The sequence below is a fragment of the Miniopterus natalensis genome, chromosome 8 (genome assembly GCF_054644295.1).
Source record: "Miniopterus natalensis isolate mMinNat1 chromosome 8, mMinNat1.hap1, whole genome shotgun sequence".
In the NCBI taxonomy this organism is placed as follows: Eukaryota; Metazoa; Chordata; class Mammalia; order Chiroptera; family Miniopteridae; genus Miniopterus; species Miniopterus natalensis.
In genome coordinates, this window is record NC_142088.1 from 45,001,491 (window position 1) to 45,025,355 (window position 23,865).

The window sequence follows — 23,865 nt, forward strand, 5'->3', positions numbered from 1 at the left end:
GAAAAATTTCATGAGTAATATTCAAGATAATTAGTTTGTATTTGTGCTTTTTTTTTTTTTTAACAATGGCTAGAAGGTTAAAGATTGATTCTAGTCATGGGGAAAAACAAATGTTGTTTTTACTTGTTAAGTTGCTGTCACTGGTGGGATTGCCACATAGATGACTAAGGAAAGACAGTGTTTTGGGAAATGTACTCAGTACGTATCCATGTATAGTAATTAAAACTCTGTAATTGAAACTTTGGTGCATTCACCAAAAAGAAGGCTATATTAGAGGAGAAAAGCGTAACTTTAAGGAATATCAGAGTTAAAATTTGGAAGGAAGAACTGAGTCAAGGGGAATAACAGAGCTATAAGAAAAGAAGAGTGGATAATGCTGTCATGAACATAGGGGTGCATATAATCTTTGCAAACAAATGTTTTCAAATTTTTCATGTAGCTATAAACAAAAGAAACAAACAAACAAAAAGTCATAGACCCCAACAACAGTATGGTGGTCTTCAAAGAAAAAGGAGGGGGTGGGGTAGTGAAGGGTAGAGGAGGCTGAGTGTATGGTGATGGAAGGAGATTTGACTTTATACAATGCAATATAGAGATGATGTATTAGACCACTGTACACTTGAAATCTATATAATTTTATTAACCAATGTCACCCCAATAAATTTAATTAAAAAGGAAGAATGGAGCCTAGAGCCAATGAATACTGCCTTTAGGGAAGAAAAGCCTAGTCAATGGTTAAATGCAGATGAGAGTGAAATAACTGGATTCCCCACCTCCCACCACCAAATCTCTAGCAACTTCACGACTCTTTTATTACAGAGAAGAAATGGAAAGGATGGTTTTGGTAAAAGGATTCAATGGATAAGTAAATAAAGCAGAATGAGTTACTCATGAAATTACAAATTAAGTCTAATATTAAGTATAACAGAATCTAATTTAACAATTCAGATTTCTCCAAAACCCAGGAATTTTTTTTGAATACATTTATTCAGTTTATTGTTATCTTTTATTCATATCCTAAACTTTTTTAATTTAAAATTTTTCTTTATACAGTGTATCCAAATTTCATATAGAGCTAAAGAAAATACATTTATTGCAGGTGCAAAATTGAAAATGGCTTCCCCAGAACCTAAGGGCCTTGTCGCCTTCACCAAGGAATCTCTTGAACTTATGGAACAGCGTATTGCTAAAAAACACAATGAAGAACATGGAGAAGAAGATTTAAAGCCAAACCCTGACTTGGAAGTTGGAAAAGAGCTTCCATTTGTTTACGGAAATCTTCCTCGAGGGATGGTGTCAGAGCCATTGGAAGATGTGGACCCATACTACCAGAATCAAAATGTAAGGATTAATTTAACTTATTGTGACTACATTTTTATCATTTTATTTTGCAGACATGCAAAAAACATAATTGAGATAGGATGTAAAAAGAGAATGAAGAATAAATTAACAAGTAATTTTACAAAACTCCCTAAGAAATCTCTCACATACCTGAGATTTTTATCAAAACTCACTGCTTGCCTGGTTGGTTAGTTTGTTTGGGGTTACTTTACTTTGTAATAGGCTGTATTGTTATACCTTTTTAAATTTTTTTCCTCCCATCTGTGAACATTAGATGTCTTTATATTTATTTATATCTTCTTTATTTCAACAATGTTTTGTAGTTTTCAGTATACAAGTGTTATGCTTTTATTAAATGTATTCCTAATTATTGCATTCTTTATGGTGATATTATGAATGGAATTGTTTCCTTAATTCATTTTTGGCTTGTTTATTGCTACCGTATAGAATACAATTGATTTTTTAATATTAATCTTATAACCTGAAACCTCACTAAAATAATTTTTAAAAATTGTTGACACTATTATAGCTGTCCCTCATTTCCCCCCTTTGCGCACCGCCACCCAGCCCTCTTGTCCCCCTTGCCCCCCACCCCCCAGCCTTCAACACACTGTTGTCTGCTTCCATGGGCTATGAATATATGTTCTTAGGCTAACCTCTTCACCTTCTTTTATCTAGACCTTCCCACCATCTCCCCTCTGCTATGCCTTAAAATAATGATTTTTTTTATTGGAGTATGATGATTGGCTACTTAAGGTTATCAATTTTAAAATAACGATAATATAAAATTTCTATAATATGTACACAGTTTCCTGTGTTCAACTTGATGAGCTCACTTAGTAGTCAGGAAAATAAAACCAATCTATATTTTATTTATCATTTTTTATTCACTCATACATTCACATTCTATCTTATCTCCAGAATAACTTGTGAAACCTACTAAATATTTGAACAATTGAAGAAAAAGCACAAAATGATAAAAATAGTACTTATGTTTAGAAAAGGCAGAGATCCATGTGGGCTGACAGCTGGAAGAGTCTTCATTAAATAAACAGAATGTGAGTTTAGAGGATATTTCCCATTTTAATGAGGCAAAGGGAAGGTCTTGGAACAAGCAAGAGCAATGATGAGTTCTGGAACAGGGAAGAAACAGGGTGATGATAGACCCGGAACCCTTGCAACTGTGTTGCAAGTTGTAGGAAACAGATGAAATAAGTGAGATTTCAACACGGATTTAATGTGATGGCCAAAAGACTGATGCGATGAATGCAATATTTAGTAAGATTAATATGAAGATTTCTAAATTACTATTGCATGGAAGTGATAGGGTCATAAAAATGAAATAGGAGAGAAAGAGAAATCCAGGACTGATGGTCAGAGGCCTGGATTATAGAAGCGTTTCAGAGGAGAGAGGTAACAAACCCAAGAAGGATCAGCAGGATTTGAAGACTAACTAATAATGCCAAGGTTTCAAGCCTGAAAGAATGGTGGTGCTGCGACAAATAGGCAATAACTATAAAAAACACCAAGTTTGAGGGAGAAGAGGATTAGACCTATTCTGGACAAATGTAATTTGATATTCTTGTAGAGCATTCATAGATATTAACAAGTGGGTGAAATGGAATTGAACCGAAACTCTGGATGGAAGGCAAAGTGATCATTTTATACAACCACAACTCTTGAATCTTTGCATGGTGGGAGAGTATTGGCATTTTACAGTGTAAATGTATGCATTGACAAAGGACTCCAGTGACTGTGGTGACCTCCAAGGCATTATACAACATTAATAATAAACACCTGTAAAATCTTGAGAACATTTAGTGGAAATGGAAGTCCTCATCTCAATTATCTCTGCTTCTAGCTTTTGCTGTGCTTTAATCGTAAAACTCAATATAACACAATAACCTTAGAGATAATTCTAATAAAGCAAAGTTTGGAGTTCTTTGTAGTATATATTGAAGTGATAAGTAAATCAGGTTTGTTATTGAAGGAAAAAAGGACTTTGAAAAATAAGACAAGTCAAAAACTGCAGCATAGCTTAGTATGAAAAGTAGTTATTAATGATGACACAGTTACTAACATTTTGAATTATATTCAATTTATTCTGTTAAAAATGGCAAAGCAGTTAATGATTCTAAAATTAAATAAACAATTTCAGCACTTAAACATTAACTGGAAAATATTATACCTGGAATTACTCTTTGCTTCGTAAAGACATATAAGCTGTTTGGTTGCACATTCATCTTCTTGAAATTTGAGATTGTTCTGGAAAATATATAGAAAGCACATTTTAAATAATCAGATTTATTTTGGGTGCCCTTTTTAATTTTCTCATTGCATTTAAATGAAAAGAGGGAAAATATCTATAACACAGTCCAAATATCCACAGATTGTATGTTGGAAAAGGTTTCCATTCAGACCATATATTTATAAATAATTGGCAAATATATATTTGTATCCACTAATATATTTGTGTGTGTGTGTGTGTATATATATATACACACACACACACACAAATGTAAGTACCAATATATATTCATCATATACACCTCTGTATAATTATATGTTATGTAATATAAAATATAGTATAGTATACATGGTGGGACAAAAGTAGGTTTACAGTTGTTCATATGGAAAATAATACAATAATTAATAAATAATAATACAAAAGTAAACTCACATATTCACAACTGTAAACCTACTTTTCCATGCCCTGTATAAGAGGTTATATTTAAACATATCATTTTAGTATATTATAGTATATTGTATTACATTGCATTATATACCATATATTATATACTGTTATATTATAACATATGTAATATTCAATATATATTTATGCACATACCACAATAAATGAATTTTCCAAATGGGTGTGTATTATAGTAAAGGTGTGTATACAGAGACATACACTCTTACACACTTTCAGAGTGCGTACATATATATTGTAGATACACACACATATACATAGATACATATGTATATGACTCATTTTTAGGATATTTTTTATCTTTCATTTGTTTTGCTTTATATCTCAACATATTATTTTTACATGATCTAAATGTATGTTATGACAATGATAACAAACAAGTAGGGTTTTAAACCATGAATAATTACTAATGATTGATGTAATATTTCAGTGCATTTGGATCATTTTTACTATTGTAATCCCACACCTCATTTGCCTTGAAATTAAATTAACATTTTTTTTTACATTTATTGAATTCTAGTATGTTTAAATGCATCTCCATAAGCTGTTAATATATACCTTTCTTTCTATTATTTCAGTTATGTAGGAAGACTTGAGGACTGGTATATGGCAAATGGTTTTCTCAAGTAGAATGCTAGCCAAAAAAAAAAAGTGGTTGATAAGCCTAAATATCAATGAAAAGAGGGTTATTTTTGTTTCTGTTTTTCAAACTCACACCTTTCCATTGATTTTGTCTGTGAAAGAATATCAAAATATAAGAAAAACATAACTGTTAGAACTCATGGCTGAAATAGCCATTGTCAATATGTCGCATACTTGGTTAGATTATATAGTTCATAGTTCTCATTTCACACGATGCTCTTTTTTGCCTTACAGACTTTCATGGTATTAAATAAAAAGAGAACAATTTTCAGATTTAATGCCACCTGGTGTACACTGTCGCCTTTCAATTTAATTAGAAGAACAGCTGTGAAGATTTTGGTGCACCCATATCCTTTTCTGTTGACTTTAGAATGTGTAAATATCAAATGCAACTATTCTGTTCAAATAGCGCTGCAGTCTTTTCCTCTTTTGAATTGATGTCTCACTTTATGTCATATTGAAATCTGGATCAACTGCACTAAGTGTCCCATATTTGAAAATGCATTTAAATATATTTTTAGTACACATAACAGTAGTAAATATTCACAAATCTTAATCTTCATTGTCAATATGAATAATATATATTTTTTGATAGTTTAAGAAACTTTTATTTCACGTGTATATGCATATAAACAGATTTAGAAACATGTATTTCCAATATTATTTATTATCTATTATTCCTTGACTGTAATCTACATTTTTTCGACTGTTTATTTTGATTAGTGTCCTGATTGACTGCGTATTTATGTCCATGACTAATTTGCCAAAATGGGGGCCAGAATTACAGTAAGTAATAAAGTTTATTATACATATTCTAATATAAGATTATATGTTATATTTACATATGGCACTACTGTACATTATATACTAAATATTATAAAATTGTACAATTTAATATTTATATCTTATATATAACATAATAGTCATTGTACATAATATTTATATACCTACCATGATTAATGAATTTTCTAAGTAGAAACAAATATACATATGTGTCAATTAATCAATTTTAATGTTTTTCTGCTCTTTCATTATTTCCCAACCTGTTAGGTTAACATTATGTAAATGTTTGAGTCTCTAGCTATAGGCTTATGCCTCTGGTATCATACAAATGAGGTTTTATTTTAAAGTTAATCACTAAGGATTAATATAATAATTCAGTTCCTCAAATTTTCTTTACTGTTGCAATCCCACACCTGATTTGTTTCAAACTCAGATAACTTTATTTCTTTTCATTCTTTATGAAAGTTATTCGCCTTTCTTTCTATTCTACTTCTTTTCTCTTTCCTGGGGTATGTGAGTAGATTGACTTGGCGTTAGCCTACAGTGATGGAAAGGCCCATTAAATTTTCTAGGGATGAAGGCTTTCTTGATGCTGTCTCTCAAGTTTAATTCTGCTCTTAAAACTAATTGACTTTGGAAGGTAAATATAATACTGATTAGCCATAAAAGGCATTATATGTACATATAATAAAATTAGTTCTTTAAACCCCTTTACCATTGAGTTAATTATTGCATGATTCCCAACGTGGAATAAATTTGATATTTGAAATTTTCATCATTTACCTAAATAAATATAAAGACTATAATCCTGAGCTAGCACTTGTTGAAAAAACTGATAGTCAGATTGTATGGTTGATGCCATGAGACATAGGCCACCCTAGAAGCCCTATCTAAAGCCTATCCTACGATTCAAAGGGCACATGCTTTTTGGATTGTTGTCTGGCAGTTGATTGGTTCGTTGGTTGATTGGTTGCCAGATAGTTATCATAGACATTGTATTTCAGAACTGACAATGTATTATTTTCACTTTTAATGTAAATATAAAATTTTTCTGCAGGATCACTTTGCTTGCAATTTACACATTTGAAATACTTGTAAAACTCGTTGCAAGAGGCATCTGGACAGGATCTTATTATTTCTTTGGTGATCCATGGAACTGGCTTGACTTCAGTGTAACTTTGTTTGAGTGAGTATTTATTTAAGCTGCAAACATCTTAATACCTTGCTAAGCAAATGCTTTTCATTAAAAAATTGAGGGTGGAAAAGTTTTCTCCCTGAAAAAATTTTGCAAATAAAGAATATTTCATAAATTATAGTCATAGTGAGCTCCCTCAGGCAGCTCCAACTGAACTAGGTCTCAGAATATGCAATAAAAATGAAAGGAATGGGATATTATCTATGTTTTCCATATGAAGCAAAGATGGTAGAAGTTGAATTTTTGCTTTTTAAGTTATTTTTAGTCAGCAGAAAATCTGGAGACTTAGGAGAGGATCCTAGCATATACAGTTTTGTCTCAAATCTACATTTTATTTACTTACATTTCCTAAGACCAATAACTATATTAGATATCTGAATAAGCTATTTGAAAAACACACACATAATTTTTTACATTTCCTAAAGTGTTACATTAAATTCTAATAATTTGCATATGCATTTATTTTTTAAATACATCTTTTTAATGTACTCCGCTTTGTGGTTGAGTGATCAATGGTGTTAAATGCCTGTTAAAGTTAAAATAATATTATATTTATAGATTCTGTGTCAAAAATTAAAAAAATGTATTTATAAAGGTTAATAATTAGTTCTGCCATGTTGTAAGCAATCAGAATATAGTAGCTAAAATCATTGCAATTAGTATCACCACTACTTCTACTATTACTATTATTATTTCTTCTTCTGTGTTAGCAAACACTTAACACAGCTAACTCTTAGATGTCTCTTAGCCTGTGCCAGTTGTTCTTCTATGCACTTTACATGTATTAACACACTTAATCCCCTCAGAAACCTCAGAATAAGGAAGTATTATTATCCCCACTTTACTTCTGGGGAAACTGAGACAGTAAAGATTAGATAATTTTTCCATCATTCAGCCAGTAAAGAGTGGAGCCTGGATTTCTACCCAGCCAGTCTGGCTCCAGAGCCTGTGCTCTTAACCACTGTGTACCTTCCTTTCTTCTATCGTCACCATTACCACTGTTCTCATCAAAATCACCTTAATTCCTTCAACTGAAGCTCATTCCTTTAAAAGATTACTGTTTTTATTTTAAATTATCTTGTTATTAGTTAGATAACAAAGTATTTATGAAGATGACATAAATATGGAATTAAGAGAACTCACAGTATCAAAATTTTATAAATTCTCATATTTGATTGTGAATTAGTATTTACCTGGCTACTGTGCACGTTGCAGCAATCTTTGTCTTCCAATCAGTAATACACTATTTGCAAAATGGAATAATGAGAGCAAGAGAAATATTTGGATATATGGTTTTAAAAATAAGTTTTAAAGAATATAAAAAGCCAAAGATACTTAGCATAATCTCAGTATGACCTCTAAATAACTCTAACTTAATTCCACAGGCATATAACAATATATTCACCTCTGAACTTCATACTAATATTTAGAATTGCGAGAAGTTTGAGAATTTTGAAAATTATTCCTTTAAACCAAGGTAAGAAATGGCACTGAGTTCCTTGTCTTCATTTTGTTTTATGTATTCCCATATATTGATTTGTATTCCTCTGTTACTATTTGAAGAAATATTAAATTGAATACTGCTTCAGCTTTGAAATCAATAAATTATCTGATATTTAAATTTATTTCAGTCACTACAGGAAAGGCAAAAAAATGTCACATTTGACTGTTATTTATTTGGAGTGGGTTCATTAATTATGATAAAATATAGAGCTCAATCAAAAATATTATTTTTCTACTATTTATTTATTCTTACATCTTAAGTATGAACTTATAAAATTGTCTTTAGGCTTCTGAGAGAGATAGCAGCCCAGACAGATGTCTAACCTTCTTCTTCTTCTCCTATTGGATCTAACAATCAGATGAAATAAATAAAGTAACATGACATAAATCCCCTTTTGTTCTGAGTGCTTGGATAGGGTGCATTCCACATGCCACAAAGTTTGAGGAGGTCCTGCTAAATAAGGCTGTGACCACATTGATGGAAGATGCTGAGGACTAATTTATAGCTCCCATTCCTGAAGATATCCTAAAGAACCCCACCAGCACCTAATTTGTTATTCAGAATGAATTAAAACAATTAGATAGGAACAACTCCTATCAGAGATTTTTGGCTGCTATGAGTCAGACTATTATGAAGTAGTTGGATCAATAAGCCCAGGGGAAAGTGTGATAATACCAAAAGTAAGAACTACAGGCAATTTTTGTCTACTGGGACACCATAAAGGAGGCCACACATACACATACTATGTACTTGGAGTCTAGGCTGGTAAAACAGCAAAAAGATTGGAGAGTGTGATGATGGATGCATAACTGTGTAAATATACTAAAACACTGATTTGTACACATTAAATGGGTGAATTGTATGATTTATAAGTTATATCTCAATAGAGCTGTATAGTAAACATGGTTTGTGGCAAGGCAGTTTCGCCAAACCCAGTGAAGCAACCAGTGAGAGTTGCCCTGGTAGGAATTGTCACAGTCTTAACTTCCTTAGTGGTCTCCGCAAATTACTAGAAAATAAAATTGCATCAACTGCATCTTCATTTTAGGAGTAGAGGCAAGGATTATAGAAGAAATCAGGTGAACCCCAGTTAATGCAAGAGGAGTACACTTACTGGAGTTCACAGCACACAGGCTGGTAGGACCTACTCTTTTTCTTTAAGGGAGAAGATAAGCAGGGCACATAGCAGCAATATAAAGTGTATAAAAATATTTTGCAACATAGAAAGAGAAACATACTATTTCAGAGATTGAAAAGAATTCTTTTTTTCTTTTAAAAAAAAGTGCTCTAAGAAATAGGAGCAAGCATAAAAACTCATGTTTTGTAGTCCCAATAGAAGAAAACCTAAACTCTTGGAAGCAGAAGATGAAAACGAGATTATAAAATGACAAATAAAAAGATTGTTAAAATTAAAAGGTGATAAAAATTATAATAACCCTTGGTTAATATTTGAGGGCAATAGAAGCAGTACAATATAATATCTGTATAATATTATGGTAGAGTAAATCAAAACCACTTGTGTAGAGAAAAACTAGAGGTGCTCTATATTAATACAGTAGAACCAAAAATTGGATGGATTACTGAAGGAAAGAAAACTAAGTTTCACTTTATGGATAATTGGTAATACTAAAAAGGAGACCAGAATAAATGTAAAAGACAAATTATTCAAAAATACATCAGAATTTTTGTAATCACTTAAATTGAGAAAGACCTTAGTCACAAATGGAAAAGGTTCATCTTATATAAGACAAAAAAAAAAAACCCACACAAAAAAACTAAAAGATACACTTATAAAAGTACTATAAAACCCCTACAAGGAAAAAATTTTTAAAAAAAAAAGAGGCTATGGAAAGGCCATCCTTAGACCTTTTGAGTGGGCAGTGGAGTTTCAGAACTTCAGGGGGAGTGTAGGCAGAGAGGTTATGACACTAGAATTTTATACCTGTCTGTCATTCATGTGTGAAGTCAACAGAAATATATTCTCAGCCACATAAGAGTTCTGAAATTTTACATGTGTATCTTTCCTGAATATCTGTTGAAAAATGAAAGTATAAAAATAAAATATTCAACAATGGGAAGATTTACTACCAAACGTAATCGCAATGAACTTTTAAATCATTTCAATAGAGAATGAATTCCAAATAACTGTTGTTAGTGGGTTGCAAAACAGAATACAAATATTATAAATTAGTAATTCTGGCATGGACATCTGTAAGTCATTCTTGAACTAGAAACATATTTTATTTGTGTTATTAAAAACTTTGGAATAGATACCAACCTTATAAAAATCTGGTGATTTTAACATTAAACTCTAAATTAATTTGGATAAACTGTCAGCATCAATCCAACCAAATTCCTGGATGCAACTACCAGCTGGAGTTGTGGAGCAGCTGACCCTTTAGGTCCGGCATCTTCAACCCAGTCTCCTCCTCTTCCTATTTGTATGAATTTATATTGTCTGAGAAACCTTTGTAGACTTTGAATGTTATCCTTCCTATAAATCATGAAAGAGAATATACAGTGCAAACTACATAAAATTAACAATTATAATTAGGTCAAAGTTTTGAAATTACTTTAATAAAAACTGAGAAGTGGAAATTGAGAAATGTGAGAAAGCAAATATAGTTATGTTCTTTTGTGGTAAGACTAGTAGATACAGTTTTATTTTTGATGTGGAGAGTACATTTGTTCAAAATAAGAACTTAAGTTTGATACAGGATCTCAAAATAGATATACTAGAAGAATAAAGAAAGATATTGAACTTTATTTAGAAAATGTAGAATACATAGTAAATCATAAGGGGAATATAAAAACCAAAAACCAAAATGGTAAAGGCCAATCCAAAATAAAGCCAGTTTATGAAAGTGAAAATTATTGGTTTAAGTTTTTCTGTCAATATGTAGAGACTTTAATATTAAATCAGAAATAAATTGAACTTCACCAGAGATACCTAAACTAAAACAAAATGAAAGTTTAAAAGTAAAATGAAGGGGAAAGTTAAACCAGGAAATCAAAATCAAAATTGGCATATGGTTCAGAACTTTGACTGGTAAATAACAATGAATGGTGAAAAAAAGAAAATTATTAATAAATTTGATTCTGTAAAATTGGATGGTGATTTTTTTACTCTCAAACAAAATGTCACCAATAAATTAAAGCTCATAAAAATTTGGTATATATGTGTGTGTGTATACACACACCTATTCTTAAGAGCTATTCTTAAAAATAACTACAAGAAAACAATATGAAAAATTTTTCAGTAGAATAATATACAGAGGACTCAGGAAAGTTATAAAACAAAGTACAGTGCAAATATGCATGTTTTAAAAGTTCATTATAGTAATCACAGTAATTATATTAAAGTGATCTCATTTTTCTTCTAATAAATTGGAAATAATTTTTTTAATATTTTATTTTTAATGAAGGCTTGGCTATATACATATATAGTGTTTGGTTTACACATTGGTTTAACATCTCTGAAAAGCAATTTAAACATATGTGTCAATGCTTAAGTGGTCATACCATTTCTTATGTAACACTTAAAAAAAACACTTGTATATAGCAAAAAATGTTAATAGTATAATTTCAAGTAGCAAATTAGGCTATATAAATGTATTTTAATATACTAGCCATTGAATGTGTAGGGTGTCCCCAAAAATGTATTTAATCTACATATCACATTTCTTTAACCGTAAGAGTAGCTTTATTTCAGCCCCATTCTATTACACTCAAGAAGTCCAATCATCTGTGGAGGTCATTTAAAAAAATAGATTTTTAATTCTCACAATAATATATGAAATAAGTGTTATTATTCCCATTTTAAAGATAATAAAATGGAGGTATAAAAATGTTGATTAACTTGCTTGGCATCACAGAGCTACTGTATTCTCGTTCATTGTTGAGCTGAGCAGTTATTAGAATCCTAACTATAAACAGACCAACAAATAAGAAGAGACCAAGGGGAAAAGAGGAGAGAAGGAAGGAGGAAGGAAGGAAATTTGTAGTTTCATCTGTGAAGTACAATTGTGTATTTTTTGTGTTTTGTTTCTTCTTGTTTTCTACGTTTTCAGAATTAAGCATGTCTTATTTTTAATAACTAGAATAACAAATGTCTTTAAATAAAGCCAAATTTAAACTTGAATTCTCAGTTAGAAAGTGTTCTGATATAAATACAGCCTGCACCTGTCCGGGCGTGGCTCAGCAGTTGAGCATTGACCTGTGATCCAGGAGATGGAGGTTCAATTCCTGGTCAGGGCACATACCCCGGTGATGGTCTCAGTCCCCAGTGTGGGGCGTTGCAAGAGGCAACCACTTGATCAATGACTCTCACCACTGATGTTTCTTTCTATCTCTCTCTCCCTCTCCCTTCCACTCTCTGAAGTGCATTGCAGGAGGCAGCCGACCAATGACTCTCATCATTGATGTTTCTCTCCCTCTCTCTCTTTCTCTCTTCCCCCCCTCCCTTCTTCTCTCTGAAATCCATAAAAATAAATAAATACAGCTTGCATATATCACAGTTGTGTTTTTCTCATTTGTAATCATTAAAATTTTTCATGTTTTATTTAATCATTTCCAAAAATTGAAGTCTTAAAAATTAATGAAAGAATATTATAGAAAACTGCTATTTCCAACTACTTTTTGCTTCAACAACATTTGCAACCCATTTTGATTAATAACTATATCTTTACTTATGCTTATAAACAATGGTGATTGGTATGAAAAGCAGTAACCAAGAGAGAAAGTCTGTCCTTTACGTAGTACAGAGAAACGAACAGATGACTAATTTTAAAATATATTGTGTCTGAATTATTTTGTTAGGTGTAAAAAATTAGCAACAATACAAAAACCTTAAAGTTTGGGGTTTCATTAATTTATTAGACCTAGATAATGATAAATTAGATTATGAAGCACAAAGCTACCAATTTCGATGGAGTATGTATATGCTGTGGGAGAAGTTTGCTACTACTGCTTTACTAAGAGATTTTAGTTTATTGAAAACAAACCTGTCTCTTTTCAGGTGTGAAGTCTTATGTAGGGACCCTGCTCCAATGCGTGAAGAAACTTACTGGTGTCATTATCCTTACTCTGTTTTTTCTGAGCGTATTTTCTCTAATTGGGATGGGGCTCTTCATGGGCAACCTAAAGCATAAATGTCTCCGATGGCCCCAAGAAAATGAAACTGAAACCCTGCACAACAGAACCAGAAACCCAGGTTACATTCGAGGTAAGAATCACTTGCCATCTATGTCAAAAAATTAAAATTTTTATTTTTTGCGGGGGGGCATGTTGTTTTTAGTTTTGGTTTTTAAAATTGATGTATAATTTACATACCATAAGAGTCACAGTTTTAGTTTGTTCACAAGGTTGTATCACCATCACCACTGTCTAAATCCAGAACATTCTCATTACCCTGAACAAAAACTCCTCTCCATCAGCAATCACTTCTCATTCCTCTTGCACCAGCCCCTGGCAACCATTAATCTACTTTTTGTCTCTATATATTTTCCTATTCTGGACATTTCATATAAACGAATCAAACAATGTATCGTCTTTTGTGACTAGCTTCTTTCATTTAACATAATGTTTTCAAGGTTCATGTTGTAGCACCAATCAGTACTTCATCTCTTTTTGTGGCTGAGTAATATTCCATTTTATGTATATATCACATTTAAAAATACATTCATCAATTGATTGATATGTTTTTTATCTTTTATGACTATTATGGATAATGCTGCTATGAATATTTATGTACACATTTTTGTGTAAACATCTCCTGTCAGTTCTCTTGGTTATATACCTAGGAATAGAATTGGTGAGTCATATGGTAATTTTAACTTTTAGAGGGACTTCCAAACTGTTTTCCAAAGTTACTCCACCACATTACATTATCAGCAGCAGTATATGAGGGTTCCAGTTCCTCTACATCTTTGACAACACTTGTTATTACCCCTTTTTTAATTATAGTTATTCTAGGACGTATGAGGTGTCCCACTGTAGCTTTGATTTGCATTTCTTCAATGACTAATGTTGCTCAACAGCACTTGATGTGCTTATGGGCCACTTGTATATCTTCTTTGGAGAAATGTCTATTTCAATCCACTGTCCATTTCTGATTGGGTTATTTGCTTGTTTATTATTGAATTGAAATAAGGTCTTTATATATCCTGGATACCAGACTCTTATCAGATACATGATTTGAAAACATTTTCTCGATTCTTTGGGCTTTTTCACTTTCTTGACAGTGACCTTTAGAGGCCAAAAGTTTTTAATTTTGAGAATATTTTAGGCTAATAGAAATAATGCCACATAGGTATTGCTTAACTCATATTTAAGTAGTTCACAAGCCTGGTCATATATCTTCACCATAATCCTGCAGAGGAGACACTAATATCCCCTGTTACAAACAAGGAAATGAAGTTCAGAGAAATTCAGTGAATGCTCCAGAGCATTGTAACTACATGGTGATAAAACCAGGATTCTGACCAAGCACAACCTGGCTTTAATACCGATTCCCTTTTCACCAGACCACATTCTTACTGGATTTTTCTCTCATATTGAAATTATCAAGTCCTTTCTGACAGTATTTAGGAAAAAAGGATATATTTTAACTAATAAAAACCAAATGTTGGTACTTCTTATGTAGTCCTTCTACACTGATTTATACTTTGGATTTAATAAGTTCTAAAACAAATCTTAATAAATTTTACTCTTCAGTTTACCCCATAATATGATTATGATGTGAGTAATACAAAATTATTAGTATATGAGTATGTGAAATGTTTCCTTATTATGTGTGTCAATTTCAAGGTCCTGATTTTAGTGGTGAGGACAAGAGATAGATACTGAATGTTAGTTTCCAATTGAAATACCCTTTGGTTTCTTTGACATGGTAACAAAAATATGCTAATTACTTAAAAATTGGCAATTTTTGCTACTTCACTAGTTATTGCTAAGAAAACAGGTTCTTTTCATCTTTATTAAAATATACAGAGTGCCCCCAAAAAATGTATCCACACTTTAACAGCTGATAGCTCAATTGATATTTCTTTCTTTTCAGATTTAACACATTGGAATTAATAACTGCTCAAAGTGTATATACATTTTGGGGGGACACCGTATATTATAAAGAAATCACTTTTAAAGATTACCACTTTAAAATTTGTCAAATCCATTTCCTCAAATAGCAAGTTAGGAATTGCTGAATATATTATATTATTAACCTAATTGACATGTCATAGTCCTTGTACTTAGGAAAGTAATTGAAACTGCCTAGTTTTACTAATGTCAAATTCCATTTGGTTTTTGACTGTCATTCAAAAGTTTTGATGATTTAATTATTTATGATTTCAATTTTTTCTAAAGTTATTTCAGGTGACATTATTTGAGATTGGAGTAATTCAATTTTGTATGAATAATATACATACAATTTTGTGTACATATATATGTTTGTATGTATACTCACATACACAAACACACACACTCAGGACTGCTCTCATGGTTTTGATCTCTGTGATTTGAATTTAGAACCTAAAAACCAATGCTCTTAAGGATGCATGTTCCCAACCCTGGTAACTATATTTATAAATACACAGTTTACATTTTAATTGACAGGGAAGGATACATGGATAGATTCTATGGGCTGTAATTAAGATCAGCTTGAGTTGTGGTCAAAATTGGGTGACATCAGGGAAGTAATTGGCACTGGATATTCTATGTAGAAAAATAAGTGTCAGAGTGAGAAGAGAATGGAAATTAAACCCAAAGACAGAAAAATTGGGTCTTCTGCTCAGGAAGAGCATCAGGAATAAATTCTGGAAATAAAGGTTCTCAGCTTTCAAACATATTAGTCTTGGAAATTTTTCCTTCAGGGACCTAATCATACCTGGCTAGTTATATTCATTTTCCTGAACTCTGATTTTGAAAGGAAATCTCCTCTTTCTATACTGAGTTTTATCACCTTCAGGTAAGTGAAGTAGGTGGATTGCCAGAGGTCTTTTGGCTGGTGCATCAGATGCTAGGACAGCCTCCTAGATTAAAATACAAAACAAAACAAAAAACAGCCAGGCTATATGCTAATTCATTCCCACTATAGTGGTTTAAATGGTTTTCAGATATGCTATCCCCTCATGATTAGATATAGAATATCATTTCTTTCCTATTTTCAGAAACAGAAAACTTCTATTATTTGGAAGGAGAAAGATATGCTCTCCTTTGCGGCAACAGAACAGATGCCGGGTAAGTGATGTTGATGTTTTCTTCTATCAAGTCACCATCACCAATCAATAGTATTTATTGAATAATTACTGCCTTTACTTATGGTTCCCATTTGATTAGATTACCTAATTTGATCATCAAAACCATGTTGAGAAGTGAATATTATGGAATACTATTAAAACAATTTTAAAACAATTTTACAAAAGAAACCAATAGACAATACGTAAAGTATTTATTTAAGATCAAGAAGTTAGTAAACAGCAGAGCTGGGACTTAAACAAGGTCTGATTTTTTCTGTTTTCCTTGTGCCTCAGAGCTAGTGGAAATTACCAGAAAGGACAATAGTGTAATCTTTTCTTTGGCCAGAGCCTTTGAAGAAAATAATATTAAAGATATGCTGTTATTTCACTTATTTTATGGCTTGACTATCTTTTATGACAGTAACTTATATTAATACAAAGCTTCTTGTTCTTAAAAACAGTATTTATAAGTAATTCTTCAGTGAGCACACAACTCTCATGTCCTCCTGTCCTGCTGTTTCAGATGAGATATGGAAGTAGAAATAGCTTCTGCACAGTGCTATGCCTTGTGTCGTTCTTTACGTTACTTCCCTCAGTTTGGATGATTTGATACCCATCTGTAGGCTCAACTCTTTCTTAGGCTTGGGGACCCAGATTGACGAAAGGCACACGATGGGGAGAGGAGCATGAATTATGTAGTTTAGTTATATTCAGTTGATTTGGATATTTTGTCACTTGCTCAACTCTTTTTGCCCAACTCTTTCTGGGCTTACACTCTCGTCTCAAGTCCAAATTGGGAACTCATCTCATTGTATGTCTGTCCCATACAACTCTAGCTAACCCTTTTTGTGGACATTCCAGACTCATATGGAAGATACTTGGTCTTGGATAGTCAGAATCACAATGATACACTTCAAGGCCAGAAGAGAGTCATGAGTGTTTCGCCTGTAGCCCTCATACCTTGTTGCAGGGTAAAGGATCCCAAAAGTCAGTGCCTTAAGACAAGAACAAAAATTCATTTGTTCAGATTATGTGAGTCAGCAGTTTAGCAAGCCTCAAGGCACAATTACTTTTAAACCTCTGTTTGTACGACCTTTATTAACCATTAACAAATGTCCAAAACAATTCACATGGCCAAAGCCAAAATAATGTGGGAGGGAACTAGGCAAGCCGGTGAATAGAGGGAAGCATGGTTTATTGGGCCACTGCAGCAGTCATTGGCCAGACACTCAAGCCACCAGTAGATAAAAGTATGAAGACTCCATAAAAGGAAATGAAATAAATACTTGCTCTTTCCTTGGTAGTGAAAGTACTGCTTATAATTATTAATGTGATAAATGTTTTCTCATCCTTGAATAATAGGCTCTAAGGAGTTGAGGTGAGATTACTTGAAAATTAAACCCTCACCCTCACCTATTGCAGTTTTATTTTTATCACTGTTCTATTTCATCGGTTATACTTTCACTTTGATATTGGGTAGTAAAGAAACCTTTAACAAAGGCTTGGCAAAAACCACTTGTCAAGGCCCTATTTCCTTTTAGCTATATTAGCACTGTTCACGTATACCAACTTAAAATCTAAGACATATGCAATTTTTTCATTGGGAATTGTTTGGGAAAAGACTGCTCCCTGTAGAAACGAGAGCCTTTTATTATTTATGGACAGATGTTCTACATTTATGATTTGGCCATAATCTGAAAGTCACGTAAGAGTAAGCAGTTTTTCTTTTCTTTGTCTTTTTTAGTCAGTGTCCTGAAGGATATGTGTGTGTAAAAGCTGGCATAAATCCTGATAATGGCTACACAAATTTTGACAATTTCGGCTGGGCCTTACTAGCCCTATTCCGGTTAATGACACAGGATTTCCCTGAAGCCCTGTATCACCAGGTAAATACAGAGATAATCTGCTGTGCACATAAGAATGGTACCATGCTCCATGCTCCTCCCTTCTAAGATAATGATCGAATGCAACATAGTTAATTAAATTTTTATGTGGAGAAGAATTTGGCGACAGAAGGAAAGAAAACCAGAATTATTAAAGGTCAAACAATATTCTAACACTATGCCAAAGTCTGTGCTCTTATGTGTGATATTTAAGCTTTAAACAATTGTACATGGTCAGTATGTGTATATATACATCCACTTTTTCTATGAAGACATTAAGATCAGAGTGGTTGGGTAACCTCCCCAAAGTTACAAACATACATGTGCCAGGTATCACTCTTCTGCTTTGTGATATTAACTGAGTTAAGAACATTTCTAGATACCAATTCTTTAGTCACAAATTTGAACCTATGAGATTACCAAGTATTACACAATTGTTTATTGAATACATACAATGTGCTATTTCCTTTCAATGCTTCTATTCTCCTTTCTCTTTAATATTCAATTGTGCCTCAATTGTAACAGAAGGCTTGTTATGAAACCTGAAATCCAAATTCTGAAAGCCTGTCTTCATCACTGATAATTTGTGTGCCATAGTTTCTCAGAAGGACATAATACTCACTAAAACAAAGATTCAGGTTTTCTTTATGTACTTTCTGCTCTATTTGAGTATAAAAAAAAACTTGCTGTTTCCTACATAAGCTTTTCCCATAATTTTTTTTATTAATCCCTGTTGCACTCTGCCTCAAATCCAAATTTTTTTCTGTCTTCAGTCTCATGCCTTGGATTCATGCCTCAACGCCAGATTTCTCCTTTGAGCTCTTCCGTCAGCTCATATCATTTCCTACCGGAAGCCCATGGTCCCTTATCATTGCCTCTGACAGTGTTATTTTAATTGTTTGCTCAGTTCTTCCTTCCACTAGGAGATATGCTACCTATGAAGAAGTATTTTGTCTTATTTTAATTTCTGTGTTCTCAACATCTAACATGTAGGAATGCTTAATGAAATCTTAATAAACAAAAAACATAAGAATTTTTGGATTGTGTCATTTTATATAATAATAAATGTCTTGCTTTCTTTATAACCCTCAAAGTGTGTTAGCTAATTTTCTTGTTAGCATTGGCTTGAAGGAAATCTTTTCCCAGTTCCCCTGAAATGAGAAACCAGTCTGGGAATTCCCTGGTGTCGGAGTCCATGCGGTACCTGCATCATTTTGCCCATCTTATTTTCATCTCTCTTCTGCACTTTGGAAGTAATAGTAAATACCACATAAATATATTGCACAGAATTAATGAGATAATAAACATAAAGCATTGTTAATGTGCCTGGCCTACAGGATACTCCATAAAATCTATTACGGACTCCTCAATATAGTACAGTAAATGACAGCTAGTTCAGTGGAAAAAATACTTAGCCAAATCCTAAGTAGCTGACTCACTGGGATAAGAGGTTTATTAGAAATACTTTTTAAAGACTATATACTATAGATTAAAAAAATATATTTCTGATTGAGTATTAGAACTTCCTATTAATCTGTAAACATTCTTAACTATATTAACACAGTATTTTCTATAAATAATACTTATTGATTCAAATGAATGCTTAAAAATTAAACTTTTTTTTTACTTGCTCTTATACTTTTAATCAGTGAGCAGGATAAATTGGTGGGCTACATTTTGAATTTGTGATATCTACTTATAACTTTCTAAATTTTTAAATTTTCTGATCTACCTTAGGTAATTATTATGAAATAAAAGCTAGTCAATCCTCAGTTTGTAACTCTAAAATTTTGTGATTTTCTATTTATAAATAAATTCATATAAGTGAATTATATAACTTTTCCTTGTCATTCATCCAAAGTTCTTTACCAAAGCAGATATTCTGACAGATACACAAGTATTTCTGTTCCCCACACCTTTGAATACCTGATTTTGTATCTTCTTGTGCTATTTCTATACAGTAATTATTAGAAGAAAGTGATCTCTAAACATTCATTCTCTAACTTTATTAAATTTCATATATTTAAAGATTCTGTTGCAAAGAAATTATCTTCCATATTTAGATCATCAGCTTTCTTTGTTGGGAGATAACAATTTTTTTTCACTATGTTTGCTTTATTAATGAAGACATAAAGGTCAAATGCTCACCCTAAATTAATTAAATTACTCAATTCTTTCTTTGGTTTTATACCATATATATTATACCTTAGATATGTCTAAAGTTGAGGAGTTTTTTGCTTATTTTTTCCACATAGAGCCAGTACTAAAACTGTCTTGTGATTACATTCCAGCTATGACTAAATTATTTTTATAAAAAAATTCATTTTTTATTTTAAAACAGGAGATTACTGGAAGACAAATAACATTTTCTTCTTTTGTCCTGTTTTCCACCTCTCCTTAGGTCCTTTATGCTTCTGGAAAGGTCTACATGATATTTTTTATTGTAATAAGCTTTTGGTTTGCCTTTTATATGGCAAGCTTGTTCTTGGGCATACTTGCTATGTCCTATGAAGAAGAAAAGCAGACAGCTGCTGAGAAAGCCAAGAAGATGGATCCAAAATTTCAGCACACTTTACTTCAAGAAGAAAATGAAGCAGCTGAGGTATAATTTTTTAAATGCTTCTTAGAATCACAGAGTCTGAGTTATTTTCTCAAGGTCTTCTCAAGGAGTGCATTATTAGATGCTCGATATCTGGTACATGATAAGACCAAAAGTGATTCTGATAAGAGTATTTGCTTTTGCTACATAGCATTCTTTCCTGAATGCACTATGGTAGGAATAGCCAATATCTTTAAAGATTTCATTAATGTATACATTTTTTGTTCCAAAACATGTATTACTACTGCTCACAAACTATGAATATATATATACATATTTTTTAAACTTCTCACAATGCAGGTAAAGTTTATTTATTCAAACTTGCTTCAGAATTAACTATGGAAAATTTCCATTTTCAACTCAAAGTGATAATGCTTTCCATAATTTAGAAATCACAAAGTTCTAAAAGCATGGATAAAAGTACAGGGTTGAAGTTGTAAAAAGATTTTTAAAAAAATTACTTCATTATCTTGCTAGCTCCTTCAAGAGGAAATGAGCTGTGTGTCATGATATAGGGAGTTATTTTATTCATGGAGTAATTAAATTCATGATTAGTAAAACTTAACAAGGATTTACTCTAATTTTCAACGATCTTAGTGTTGTGTTTGAATACATTTTCAGATTTTTATCTTTCAAGCAAAAGATTTGGTTTATGAATCTAAAAGAATTGACAGAAGTAGCATTAAAGAAGTTGTAGGAATTTTTCTTTTACAATCTAAATCGTGCTGAAAGGTTTGCTAAAAGGGAAAACAAGACCCAGGAAATGAGCCAGAAGTACTTTGCTTATACTCCACAGGAGCTGGCAATCTCGCACCTCCTTGCTTTGGAGAGGGATAGTTTTAGCCAGTTGCCTAACACCCCTTCCTGGAGTTGTGAAGCTGTGTGTTGAGCAGAAGGCGTGCAACCTATGACTGTACCCAGGCCATGCCTCTTCAGTGGTGTTGCTCCTTTCCCCCCGAGATCTTGTTTGAAGGGCGCTGGGTCCAAACTGGCCACAGTCAAGTGCTCCTGCCCCATTAGTCTGGTTATGGGCCCTTGGTTGGGGGAAGGGAGCCATGTCCTGCCTCCTTTGGATCTCACTGGATTTGTTACTACGTTGCACTCTTGATACCTGCTAATAAAGATTGTTTACACTGGGGGGGGCGGGGATCAAACCACATTTTCTATTATATGGCAAAAGGATAGATTGAGGTAGCTGACAAATGATAAAAAGAAACTATAGCAGGGACCCTCATATAGAAGAGATGGGGAAAAGTAAAGGGTCAAGATACACTCTGGTGACCAGCCAGGCGTGGCTCAGCGGTTGAGCAGCGACCTAGGATCCGGGAGATCGGGGTTCGATTCCGGTCAGGGCACATGCCTGGGTTGCAGGCTACAGCCGATCAATGACTCATCATTGATGTTTCTACCTCTCTCCCTCTCCCTTCCTCTCTCTGAAATCAATAAAGATATATTAAAAAAAAAAAAAAGATATACTCTGGCACTGATTGGAATGTGTAGCAAATCTGGCTAAAATGTTCATGAATACTAAAGATTTCTTCTTAAAAAGTTAAAAAGAGGAAAGTGTTAACTTACCTACATATGTAACCCTTTTTATTAAATCATTATTAAAAGGCTATTGGTATTGCACAGGCAAGCAAGATAGCGATCTCAGACGGGTGAATAAAGAAAAATTAAATTTATTAAAAGGGGTTGGGGATATCCAAAGGGAAGGGCTACACAGCACTGAGCCAAAGGATATTGGGTCCATGATGGCAGCAAAAATATACTTGGGACAGTGAAACAAGGAATAGCATAGAAGAAGCAACGGGAGAGCCCAGGCAGGGCTGCTTTGGCTCACTGAGAAGTCAGAGAGAAGGGGGCCTTGGAGACAGGTTCAGGAGATAAGCCTGGGATGAGCTGCTGCTGTCCATTGCTCCCCTGGTTGCAAGTCCTATTGGGTCCCCTCAGACGGGTAGAGATGGCGCTAGCATATGCTTCCCTAGTGGGGAGCTCACCCTGGGTCTTTTGTTTGTCTTGCAGATGGGAATCTTAGGAGAGGTCTCAAGGGAAGGTCTCAATAGAATATTCATCAACTTTCCAGATGTGCTCTTTCAGGGTCTTGGTCTCCACTGATTGGTTGGTGCCAGGGCAGGAGGTCATTAGTCAATGTGTCTGGTCCTTAGCCAGCCGCCTGCATCACTTGCCTGGTTTTGCTGCTTATCTGGGCCTGGAGCTGAAATACAACTGAGGCTTAGATGTTATCTTTAGGGAGAAACGCTTAGGAGGTCTAAACTGCATGACCAGCAATATGCTAGGTGAGGATAGATTACCCTGGGGACAAGGTTCTTGTTTTCCCAGTTTTGCCCCTTGCTAGGCACCTGGGGCTTCCTGCCCTGGTGAGTTCTGTACCCTAATTTCTGTACCTGCCCATCTAACAATTATCAATAAATAAGCTCTAGGAAAGTCATCCTTCCAAAAAGTGGGCCGGAACGACATGATACAGGATCATAACAAATAACTTATTGACAAATACTTGTCTCTGCGCGGTCCATAACACACATACCATTGAAACAAGAAGCAATTATAGACCATATGAAGAAAACATGTATAAAAAGAGGCTATTGAGTATAGTCATTATATCACCCATGAGGAAGTCACAGAGAAACACAATACAAAAGCTTTCTGTGTCTAGAAATGAGTCCAGGGCCCTTAATATTGAATGATTACAGTCTGAATGATATGTTGAATGTGTAATTTGTTTTGAAGTGACATTTCAAATGTCAAGGGCTATACACAAATGTATCCAAGACCACAATGCTTCTCTTATCCCAGGATGAGATGCCCTATTAACTCTGCTTAAGAACTTGGATTATTTCCTAATTTTCCAATATCTTCATTCATTTGGCTGCTCTGGATCACACAAAGCCTTTCTGATTTTAATTAAAATATTTCAATTGTAAAGAATTTCTTTCCTTGGAAGAGTACTAGGACA

General features: G+C 33.2%; 1 protein-coding gene across 1 annotated transcript in view; it reads left to right on the forward strand.

Annotated features, from left to right (window-relative positions):
- SCN7A (sodium voltage-gated channel alpha subunit 7) overlaps window positions 1-23,865 on the forward strand; it is a 73,018-nt gene that overhangs the window by 18,737 nt on the left and 30,416 nt on the right. Inside the window, 9 exon segments of the mRNA XM_087819802.1 lie at window positions 1,100-1,341; window positions 4,928-5,039; window positions 5,389-5,479; window positions 6,534-6,662; window positions 8,057-8,148; window positions 13,193-13,399; window positions 16,341-16,410; window positions 18,154-18,295; window positions 20,694-20,894. Of these exon segments, the coding sequence (XP_087675928.1) occupies window positions 1,100-1,341; window positions 4,928-5,039; window positions 5,389-5,479; window positions 6,534-6,662; window positions 8,057-8,148; window positions 13,193-13,399; window positions 16,341-16,410; window positions 18,154-18,295; window positions 20,694-20,894 (1,286 nt within the window).